The sequence below is a fragment of the Merops nubicus genome, unplaced genomic scaffold, assembly GCF_000691845.1.
Source record: "Merops nubicus isolate BGI_N331 unplaced genomic scaffold, ASM69184v1 scaffold7979, whole genome shotgun sequence".
Taxonomy (NCBI): Eukaryota; Metazoa; Chordata; class Aves; order Coraciiformes; family Meropidae; genus Merops; species Merops nubicus.
The window spans coordinates 28694-40762 of record NW_008630101.1 but is presented as its reverse complement, the minus strand read 5'-3'; the positions used below and the strand labels follow the sequence as shown (position 1 = coordinate 40762).

At 46.7% G+C, this 12069-nt stretch overlaps 1 protein-coding gene across 1 annotated transcript in view; it reads right to left on the bottom strand.

Annotated features, from left to right (window-relative positions):
* Positions 1-729: 729 nt before the first annotated feature.
* Positions 730-12069, bottom strand: part of PRDM16 (PR domain containing 16) — a 38393-nt gene continuing 27053 nt past the window's right edge. The window contains exons 9-13 of the mRNA XM_008947157.1: positions 6897-7066; positions 5919-6093; positions 4427-4657; positions 3322-3496; positions 730-864 (exon numbers count right to left, since the gene is read on the bottom strand). Coding sequence (XP_008945405.1) covers positions 730-864; positions 3322-3496; positions 4427-4657; positions 5919-6093; positions 6897-7066 — 886 coding nt within the window. The remainder of the gene's footprint in view (positions 865-3321; positions 3497-4426; positions 4658-5918; positions 6094-6896; positions 7067-12069) is intronic.

Here is a 12069-nt window from a genome sequence, read left to right as displayed (position 1 = left end):
GGCCACGAGCCACAGATCTGCATGGCACGTTGATAACCCCAACCCTCAGCAGCACTCCAGGCTGGAGATCTCTCGGCTGGGACGCTGTGCCCGTGTGTCGTGGCTGCAGGCAGCGTGGCCTCACCTTCCAGAAGCTTTGTGCTGTGCCAGGACGTTGTTGGGAGCAAAGGACTGGATGGCATTTCTGCAGGAGCACAGAATTTTTCAAATCCTTTGGGGGGTCAATCAAACGGGTTGAATTTACCCTTCCCTGGTATAACTCCAGTGACTAGGTCAGAATTGCACCAGGGACAGGTCTGGCTCTTTCCTTACTACTTCACTATTCAGCTGGATTGAAAGGAAATGCTACTGAATGGTTCAAGCTCTCGTTTCTACGCAGGCTTTACTGGCTCAGTGATACTGTCTGTAACGTTAGAGGGGCCAATATTTGATTGCACTGTTGCAATTCGTGTCTTGCTCATGCTATTCCTACAGACTGTGAAATCCTAGGGTTGCATCAGGGTTATCCAGTTTTGGAGAGGTTCGTTCTGATAAATTAGAAATGAAAACTCTGGGTAGATGAAAACGCAGGACTCGCAGGTCGGACGTGACAGGTTTCCTTCTCAGCCAAAAGTCCAGACGACTCCCTGAGGCCCCCTCATCCATCTTCTGCTTGCTAGGATTTTTGCTAGGATAGTTGCAGCACCACCGCCTCCTCGCTTGGACTCTGGCCAGTGCCTTGTTGACCTCTCAGAGGTGGTTGATGGGGTTAAAGGTCCCCGACTCTGAAGCTGCTCCTGCCATGTCCAACCAAGCACCCAGAGAGTTCTGGGAGGACGTGTGGAGGGGAGCGTTCTCAGACAGGGACAGCATCATTGCATAAGCCTGGAGAAGAAGAGAGTAATGCAGAGGACACGTGTGAGCAGGCACGCAGGACAGGCTGTGTGAGACAGCCCCACCAAGCCCCCGGCACCCCGCGGCCAGCAGCTCCTGGTTTACATCCTCACACGAGGATGACGCCCATCACCCCAACTCCTCCGACCTGCCACAGAGTTTATAGGCAGCTGTGGGCTTAGGCAGGAGAGGCCACAATTCCTTGGGGCTTTCCTAGGACCAAATCCCTCCTGTGCCAGCTCCGCACTTGGCCGTGAAGCCGCACGCCCGACTTAGGCTCTGCTCTCGGGGAAAGCAGCTACCTGCAGAACACCAGCTCCTGTGGTTTGTGCCTACAAAACAGAACACCCATGGACGAGCAGGGGGCTGGGGCTGGTCACACCCCCAGGAATGGTGCAGCAATGGCAGCAGGCTGCTCACCCTGGCTCCCTGCCCGGCCCCACGGGTGCCTGGACAAACCTGCACAGGGGAAGTTGGGGAGGTAGCTGTGAAACGCTCACTGGCACCTCCAGTGCGTTCCTACTGTCTTGTTGGGGGGGATTATTACTGCAGTGAAACTGCTAAAACCGTCTGCTGAGAAAAATGCATTGAGAGGTCTGTTTTCTCACCAACAACCTGCTTACTTGTCACCTAGATGCTCTCTCTCTTCTGAGACTACTTATCTCATGCACCTTTGCATCCTCTCACAGCCCAGCCAAGTGATGCGAAGACTTAGGCAGGTGACAACCACATATACTGGAGGTGAAACCAGTGTGATTGCCACCCATGACCTGAGACAGAGGAGGAGGACGTGCTCCCCACCCTCCCTGGTCTACATTAGCTGGTGTAACGAATGCTCCTGCTCTGCAAGGGAAGTGTGGCTGTGTAGCCCTCTCCTTCCTGTGGAGGCTGTACCCACTCATCCACAACCCCTTGCAGGGCAACAGACAGACTGTGTGTTATCTGGGACATCAGGACAATGCTCAGTACAGTAGGACCCTTAGTAATGCAACTGTAGTGGTGACATTGTAATGGTTACCCAACTTTCACCTCTCCTCTTAAAACAGAGTCAGATCTACTTGTCAAGTCAACACATCCCCGTGTTGTAGGTGTGTGCTGGAAGAGGGACAGATCTGTAGAGCTATGGACATGCACACTTCTGAAAGAAGCTCAGAAGACAGCCAGCTACAAAGCAGTGCTGTGCTGCTCACACAAACATTGGTTTGCTATCACATTTCCTGCACGAGAGAGGATTCTCATTATTTCAGTTACTTATCGTGATTTAAGTGTAGCCAAACCTGCATTTCATACCCTATAAAACTGATTCAAAAAGCAGAAATACCAAGCACAGGCTGGAGCTAACAATGTAGTATGAACTTCACAGAGCAAGCTGTTCTTACACAGTTAGTACGTTTGGCATGTTAGTAACAGGACACATGTAGGAGTCAGGCAAGTGGCTTGTGTTTGGTTTCACCCAGAAAAAAAGCTGAGTCCCAAGCAGACCTTCCCCAGCTTCAGTGCTAGCACCTACTGTGAAGGAGGACAAGAACTTCACAATTTTGGGCTGATGATAAATCAAAAATCATGTTCTGCTTGGCATCTGTATTAAGCTGTTACTTTGCTGGTCATTTTAAAATAGAGTTCATTTTAAACTTCAAAAGTCTGTTGCTCAAAGGCTAGAGAGGGACTCCAAGGCAACAGCTGCACTCATCCCCCATGAAGGGCTGAGCATGATCTCCCCAGTCTGGTGATGCAACCTCACTGAACAGTCCTTTTGTGAGAATCCTTTTGTAGGGCTCGAGACATGAACTGCCTAAAACTGGACTGAGTATTTTGGTTTAATGAAAAGCAGAAAGCACAGATGGATCTGCCCCATAGCTCCAGGTTTTTCTCAGAACTCCAGCAGGTGCTGAGGAGTCCTGCTGAGGTTTCTTGGTGGGTTTGCACTGCTCTAACTCCCTGGGCAGACTTCTGTTTCTGCTTTTAGAAATCAGGGAGATAAATGAGGAAGTCCTCTGGACTGCAAGTCCTGGAAATACTATTGTCTATTCTACCTTTTACCATCAAACCCATGGCTACTTTATCACCATCTCTCACACCAAACCTCGCAGCTTCCTAGTATATAACAGCTAAAGACCCATCCCAAAGTATACATAAATAGTAGCTATAAAAACACCTACACAGCCAGGTGAGGACAGACAGGTGCCTCGTCTCCCTACACAGGCACGTTCTCACAGCACAGGCTACGTGACAAATTGACCTGGTGACCTAACACTGATGCTCGCTCCATTTCTCCTCTATTTCAGTACAGGTGCAACAAACCACAGCTCACACACGGTTCACAGGTTACATTTGATTCCTGCCCACTGGAAGGGGAAGATAAACCTGGGCTGGAGGCAGCCAGCTGCCTGCTCATCCTGTCGCACGCGCCGGCGGCAAGCTAGACAAAACGTTCTGTCATATACCCACCTGGTTTTTAGCCTGCCTGTACAGAGTCTGTTTTATTGTCTCAGAGTCTAAGGTGGAATTAAACACATCTTTAACTTCAAATGCTTCCTCGGCTGCTTTGCGAAGATCCAGCCCCTTCCCAAAATTCGGCATCTGCTCCAAATCTAACAAGCCGGCTTCGTCCTCCTCAATACACCTGTACCAATGACCAGGGGGAGGGGGTGACCTGGTGTTAGCTCATCTCACCGTTCACATCCAGCCAAGGTGGGTGTTGCTGGCCCAGTGCCTGCATGCACATACCACGGGGGTCTCACAAGCCACATGCGTGAACTGACAGACAGACAAACACAGAAATGGCACAGGATGCAAGGAGCAAAGAAGTGGAGAGCAGGGCTACGCACAGACAGCACTAGTGCCACGGGGACCTGTGACTCAGCGGGGACACAGGTCGCTTTGGTCTTCTGTGGGGAGGTGTCCAACTGCTGCCCACTGCTGGAAATGTCTGACACTGGGTCCCTGCTGAGTTTTTGCTGAGTTCCAGTAAAAACAGTGATGCACTGAAACCAAGTACCACACTACTCTGCATCGTGGGACACTCATTACAAACACCAGTTGGGAAACTGAGGCAAAAAGAAAACCTAAGCCTATACTATGCACAATAAACTTTAATTTTCAAGTGTCTAGACATGGCTTGACCTTAGAAAAAAAAAAAAGCTTCACTTCTCAGAGTTTCAAGAACTCCACTTGAAGCCAAGACCAGTTTGCTGTAACTAAACTGGGCAGCACAGCCCAAAGCAGGCTGCATACATGTGCCTCTTCCTCTGCCCTGACCAGTGCTTTGGAGAGAAAGACTGAACTCTGGAACCCTGAAAATGCTGTGTGCTGGGCTGTTCTCCTGACACAAACTTCTCAAGCTTTGGATATAACCCTTTCACAAATTCTCCTTGCAGTCCACTTGTTTCATGTCCCCCACCACAGTGAAAATGGAATCTCTCAAGTGAATGCATAAATAAAACGAGAGGTATGAGACATGGCTTGAAAAATAAAACAGCAGCACTCACAAACTACCACTAGCACAGGGGCAGGAGTCAGAGCCCCACCTGACCTCTCAAAAGACCCGTCTCACCTTCGGGTGTGGTCAAAGCTCATGGTGAGAGATGTGGGCTCCTCATCTTCTTCATCCTCAAATGCTCCTCGGGGCTCTGCGGTGGGTGATACCGTTTCATCCTGGGACTTCCCTGTCAGGCTGTCATCATCTTCTTCTTCCAGTTCTTCATCTTCATCATCCACATCTTCTGTTTTCTCGTTTGCCAATCCATGGCACTGGGAATTGCCATCAATGTCCTGGCTTTCTGGCCTGAAATATTTGGTCAAGGGGGGGAAAAAGAAAAAAAAAGGAAAAAATATGCCAAATGCCTCATGCTTTTTTACTGTAATGCAAGACTCTGATAATTTTATACATATGTATGAATACAGAGACAGATTTATGTACACATACATATTATTTAAACTGCAAGGAAAAGGAAACCCAACATGTTTCCGGCGTTTAAAAATCAGCCTCCACAGTGTCTTAAGGGCTAATAAGCATGTCAAGTACATACCAACCCAAATGCTTTTCAAAGCAGAATTTTGTGTAGTCTGGATTTAAATGATGGCTTTCCATCTCTTAAAATGTAACATCTGTGGGACAAACAGCCTTCCTCCTTCTCTGTGCTACTGTATCCTACCAGTCTCCCTTTGAGCAACCAGAAGGAGGAACTTTCCTCATGGTGTAATCTAACAGCCAGCCTCAATTCCCCCTCGTATTCCTTTTGCCATTCACGCCCAGGCAGACTTGGTGGACACCACAAAACCAGCAGGTTTGCATTATGGCAAGAGAAGGAGAGTGGGATCACCAGTGCCTTGGGCCTGGAAGCCATCAGGATGCCACCAAGTGACATCAAATAAGATTAACATCTGCACCAGAAGCTTTATGTCAGCATGGTCCACACTTTTCACTGCTCCTCACGTGGGTCATGTCATCGTGTGGATTGCTCATACTTACAGTTTGGAATTAAACCTTACTCTTGGCATTAAACATCTGCTTGTGAGAAGAGCACAGCAGCAGGTGAAACCCCACTCAGAGCACGGCCTGCAACATGGTTAGATCTGAAACAAACTAATGGGCCAGCAAAGCAGGTGCCTCCAGTTTCCTTCACCAGTACTCTGACAGGTGATGGGACAGGCCACGTGGTTTCAGGGCAGAAGGCAATGGCTCAACAATCACATTTTTATCTGGAGAAGGCTCTGTGCTCTCTCAGCTGCTGTGCTGGAGCCATGGCAGCAGTCAGCCCCTCAATGCAGCTTCTCTCGAGACTCGGTCCCTTGGTTGCTCCCTCTGGTTGCAGCCACGTCCCCAAACATTAGTGGCTCTCTGGGGTGAGCTGTCCTAACTCAGGTCACTTTCTGAAAAGACTTAACACTGGCCTTAGAGGTTGAAGTTCAATACATTTGCCTTCCAAACTGTTACATTTCTGCCTTTGGAGTGTTCTAAATGAAGCCCTTCAGGACACAGGCTGAGCTCTCTTTCAACCACATTAACAACAAATGTCACCAGATCACTTTACTTGCTTGTCTACCTTTTATCTGTTAAAGTTGATGCTTGATTCATCTCGCTATTTGCAATAAAATTTCTGATTTCAGAGAAATAGGAATCCTCTTTCTCATCTAAAAGTGCATGGTTGTCCGACTCCGAGTTTGGGGAAGAGGCACTGGTCCCAAGGTGGTTTGTAATGACTCCAGAGTGCTGGCTCACTGAGGGAGAGGAACAAGAACAGAGAAGAGGAAACACCATCAGATATTGCCAAAGCTATTATCAGAGGAAAAATAAAGGAGGAGGGTTATGCAGCAATCCCCTCACTATATATTAATGATTTAGCATTTAAGAGAAATCTCGTGGACCCAAGCTGCCAAAGGAAGCTCATGTTTGCAAGACATGAACTACAGAGAGAAATACAGGGGACGTTTGGCATTTATGGATGGCACTATACAATGGAAGAAGCACTATTCACTGCACAGCTGTTTGCCTTAACTTGTCTGTATTTCTTTTTTCCCCTAGCCTGGGAAATCACTTAACTGGCTTCAGCACTGGAACATCTTCCTTCAGCTTTTATCTTAAGGTGAAGTCTATTTATCTTCTTGAACTCCACACATAGCTACAAACTTACTTCAGGATAAAAACCCTTGGTGGAGCTCGACATGTCCACATCAGCACCGTGCCAGGGGATGTCACAGGGTGAGGTTATGCTCCCTGGACACAGTCCCCAGGAGGTCAGGGGCTCTGTTTTATGGACTGGGAAAGGGCACGTACGAGTAACACCCAAGAGCCTGGCAGAGCCAGGTGCTGTCCATGAGCACGTGTGTGACACTCACACACCGTGGGTAAACCCACCTTGGGCTGCACGAGGAGCTGGCCTTTGGGGTTTGCTACCTGATGATTTCAGCCTTAAGAAAGAGTGCTTTCCAGAAGGGCTTCCCAAGGTGACCAGAGAGACCAGCCCGTGGTGTCTCCTCCCCCCAGTGCCCCGACAGGACCACGCAGCCACGGCCTGTCCTACCTGGAACGTTCTCGTGCTCGTGCTTCTTAAGATGTCTGTCCAAGTTGGTCTGCTGCCCAAAGCACCGGTTACACAGGTGACATTTGAAAGGCTTCTCCTTGTTATGGATGTTTCGAACGTGCCGCTGGAGGTTGGAGGAAATGCTGAATGACCTGTCACAGTATTTACACCTGAAAAATAGAAGCAAATGCCAAAGAGTGCAATGTGAGGGAGGGAAAAAAAAAAAAAAAAGAAGAAAAATCTGACTATCAGAAAACCAGAAAATGTTGGTCTATAAATCTTTACTCAGCTGAGGACCTGGGAAGCACAAGGCATTAATCATTCCAGACAAATCTGATATTATTGTTACTCAAGGAGCAGGAAGAAAGTATTAGGATTAATTAAGAAGTGACTCGTCCAAACAAATAAGAATTTTAAACAAAATAATTACTTTTCCACACATGAATGGAAAAATAAGAAAGGTGAATTTATTTCTTCCACCCTTCTTGTTTTGCAGGTGAAGTAAGTGAAATATGGCTGTGGAGGGAGGAAAAAGAAGACAGGGGGAGAAGGAAGAAGAAGGGTTAGATGTATAAAATAGTTATTAGCTAGCATATCCCTGCATGACACAGTTATCTGAACACACAGAAAACTCCAGATTTATTTGTGAAATTCCTTGTGGCACTCAAGATGTAGGTAGTACAGCATGTCTTTAAAGGTAATTATAGTTATTATCATAGTACAATAGCTCCCAAGAAACACACCGTAGTTTCCAAACAGGATAAGATTTACTCCTAAGCAGTGAATATCTGCTTTATGATGAAAAAAAAATGTGAAACATAAGGAGCCAAGCCAGAGCGTTCAGGGAAACTGCTGAGTGAAGAAATGTTCTCTCTTTGAAACAAGCCTCGGCAGGACCCACGGCAGAGGCGTTGGAAGCTTGTCCAAAGTCTCTGGGTTCAGATTCCCTCCAGACAACTCCAGGGCTTTGCTCAGCGCCGGGGCTCTGTGAGCGGAGCCCGCTCCCGTCCGGCGCGGAGCAAGGCGGCGATGGGCTGCAGAGGGCAGCTTCGAGCTGCTGCCGAGGGCTCGGCAGCACGGCTGGGAACACCCGGCTCCTCCGGAACCCGCCCGGACCCCCGGTACATCTCCCCCAGCACGTCACCTGCACCTCAGCAAAGCTGCTCTCCCCGCGGCTGGACTCGCAAAGCCGGGGGAGCAGAACCGATCCCTTCCCTGCTGCAGACCCCTGCAAATCCCGGGGGCTCGAAAGCCCCAAGGCCGGGCAGAACCTCAGCAGAGTCACTCTGTGCCCCTGCAGCCCAGGGCAAAGCTGGTGCCCGGGTGCCCGGCCAGGACGTGGCAGGGTGTGCAGGGGTGGTGCCATCTCGGGTCGCTGTGGGGAGGGGGCATCAGAACTTCTCCTGCCTCTGCCACCCAGGTAGGACACTGGATTTGCCCTGACTCTAAGGACTGGTATTGCTCCCTCCAAACACAACAGGTTCAGATGCAGGAAGGAGGTGAGAGTGTAAGAAATCTCTGCTGTGAAACACACACGGAGTTCCCAGATGTGCTACAGCTGTGATTTTTATTTGGTCTCTAGAAAGAAATTGGTATTATTTTTGGAAATAGCAGAGATACATTTATGAAACACTCTCTCTTGCTGAATGTTTATGGAGTCCGTGTCCACCTCTGAATTTCCTACCGTTAAATCACCAAAACGAATGAAGATATTTCAAATAATGAACCTTTATTATGACTAACCTAGGAAGAAAGCAAAACCTCTTTTTAAACCACAGTTTTCTCGGACTTCAAAAGTTTTTCTTTTTCATTTTTTTCAAAATACACGAAGGGAACAACTAAAGAAAACAAGATGATGTTTGAACATCAGCAAGAACAAGCACAGTTTATAAACAGAGAGTTAAACACGCACGGATTTCCAGCTCCTATTCTCCCCCTGACTATTAGAAACCAATGCAGCTGCTCTCAGGAGCTGCCAGGCTTTGGCAGCTTCTCCCATTCAGCACTTCAGAAAGCTGAAATGTCCACACTAGCCAACACCCCAGCATCCCTCTTATTCCACAGGACTTTCTTAAGCCATTCTGCTTAGCTTAGTTCTACTGGCATCCTATCAGCAGCCCCCTCCTCGTCCCTGCTGAGGCCACGGCTCTGCCTCCCTGCCTGTGCCCTCCAGACCGTGTCCTTCTACCCAAAGTCTCCTTTATTGGGGTTTGCCCAGTGCAGGGCTCACGGGGGGCACAGGGGCTGCCCCGGGTGCCCGGCCGGGCCTCTCCTGCATCACTCACCCGGGCGGCTCGGGGACTTCAAAGGCAGCACTCGTGTGCACGGCAAGCACGGCCTGGCCTCTGCACCACCATTCATTTAGATGTCCAGGAAGTCTTTGAAAAGCTGCCTCTGACAGGTCCTTGCTCTAACCATGAGCTATGTGGATCCAGGTTAGGGTACGGAGAAAGGATAAAGAGCTTGTTAAAAAAATAGGAAACAGAGGAGCCTTGGAAGGGAGCAATAGGCAACGTCTGAGAGGCGAGGGCGACGGAGACGTCTGCGTTATTTGTGGTCCCAGAGGGGTCGGCGCTTGGATCTCTGCTGGTTTTAATCTAAATGAATGACCCAGACAGAAGAACCAGCTTAAATTCAGGGAAGAGGTGAACACAGAGGCGGGAGAAGAATAAAACTCAAAAGAAGAGGTATTTGCTTTGTAAACACACTGGCAAAACGCTAGTAAAGTTTCTCCCTGATCAGTTTAAAGTGACACACCAATAGGCTAAAAAAAATAGAAAGTGGGAGTGAATGATGGTAAAGAACTGGGCAAAGCTGGAGCTCGGGAGCTCCGGGGAGCAGCAGGCGACCCTCAGAGCCCCAGGGCCTCGGATACCTGGTATGACACAACTGCAAGGGGGAAAACAGGCAGCAAAGCCCAATGACCCGAGCACGAGTAACTGAGATAATCACTGTACAGCTACCACAGCTTGGGCACGCTGCACACGTGACAGGACAGCATCTGATGACACGTGTTGTGAAGTCTCAACAGCACGTGCAAAACTTTACACTTATTTAATGATCAATGTGAGCTGTAAAGACAGAATTGTGGTAACAACACGTAAAACACAGACAGCTTCTCTGCCTGAGTCACTCCCCTGTCTCAAGTGCATTTATACCACAGATGGAGGCTCCATTTTTTTTAAAAAGAGAATGAGAAAGAGGAGATTTTAATTGAACTATGTGCAATCTTAAGTGACACGGTGACATCAGCTTTAGCTGTTAGTTTGAGCTAACAAACTTAGCAGATAACAGGACACAGGGGCCTGAAAGGAAATTAAAGAGAAGCAAATTCAAAACAGACGTCAGGAAGCACATCTTTAGAGGGAGGATCACAGGCAGCACTTCAGGATCGGGTGTACTTCAAGAATCAATTAGAGAGTGTCCTGGAAGGAGCGGACATTTGAAAGAAGAAAACGAAGTCTTGCTGAATCAAACAGCTTTTAGTTGTTCCCAGTCCAGGTTTTATATATTTTATGTGATTCTGAGATTCCAGAGAACGAAAACAAAAGTAAGAAGCAAGCCCACAGCTACAGTACAGCCTCATGCTCACAGGCTCCAAGCATAAGGAGCTTCACCAGAAACTGCCTCTCCTGGATTTTGTATGCTCAGAACAGCAGCAAAATCCTATTTTTTACAACCTGAATTTCCAGTTAAGTCCAACATGATTTTACAAGCCCAACTTATTTTCTATTTCTCTGAAAGAAACAGCTAAGTTTGATAGCCCTTTTTGCCACTGGGTTCTGAAACACATACTGCTGAATTTCAGATTTGGTGCAGAAGAGTGAAAAGCAGCCTGTGGAATTTTGCTCTATAGCATATTGTCCTTCACTCTTTTTGAAGCAGCTGAATTTTAGGCACTGAAGTGCACTACCAGGTATTTCTTACTCTTAAAAAAAACTGTAGCACTTTGCCTATACAAAAAGAATTAATTTGCCTCCTTATTGCTCATGTGCTATTAATGCCCACTTTATACATAATTAAATGCACACTGAGGAAGTTTAAGGGACTTGGTACAAAACACATCACTTATCAATGACAGTCAGGAATCAAAACCAAAGCACCTTATTTTCTGTCCTGCCTGTTTCTTATCTACACTTGGACAGTTGGTCAGTTTATGTTTATGATTTAAGAACATTTTAATTCATATTTTAATGAATATAAAACACTGATAGTATCAAAAGAAAAACCATTTAAACAATCCAAAGGAAAGTTATTAGAAAGACATCAGTAAAACTGGGAAATGTCAGCAACCTCCTTTTACCTGCATAAAGTCAGCACTTAAAAAACAAGCTTTCAAAACAATTATTGCTGCAAAAGTTGGAAATCTCAGTTCTCTGAGAGCAAAAGAAAATCAATGATAATTAAGCTCTTCTGTAAATGTAGCTCTAGCTCTCAGGAGTGCTATTATAATGCAACATTGTCCAGAAGTCAAACCTCTGTTACAAAAAAAACACACAGGCCATTTTCTGGGAGAAGACCAGATCAAATAAATCTTTATTTTCCTAACCTTTGTTAAGTTGCAAGTCTCCTTTTTTGGAAGAAAACTGAACTAACAAGCTCTGAATAATCGGCAGCAAGCATTCTGGTCAGACAGGGGTGTGTGGTGAATACACAGTGCTCATTCAAGGCATATCAAACAGCCAAACTGAAAAAATCAGAACAGGGAATGGTTCCAAAATATATGTCTGCTTTGGAGAGTTTTTTTAAATTTTTGATTTACCTAATGTCTACATTCAGAATTCTGTATGACTTGGTATGGAAAAAAAAAATCTGACTTTCTATGTACCAGGGATTACAACGTGGGAGAGAGCAACTTCTTAGGTTAAAGTAAGCATAAAAATTGGATGTATTTGACCACATGGCCCTTTGCCACTAATAAATTTGTTTGTGTTTCCCTTTATTTAACAACTATTACATTTGCTTTGTTGTGGACTTATGACTGTGTATGGAAACATCATAATATCAGCTACCAAAGATGAAACTGAATTGTGACTGTTGTTTGACAACTTGCAGAACACTTAGGAAAACACAATGCTGGATTTTCAGTGAGCTCTCCATTCATCATTCATTCCGTTTTGCTCACACATGTACCTATTCTAACAAGAAACCAACCAAAGCAGATTTTCTTTTT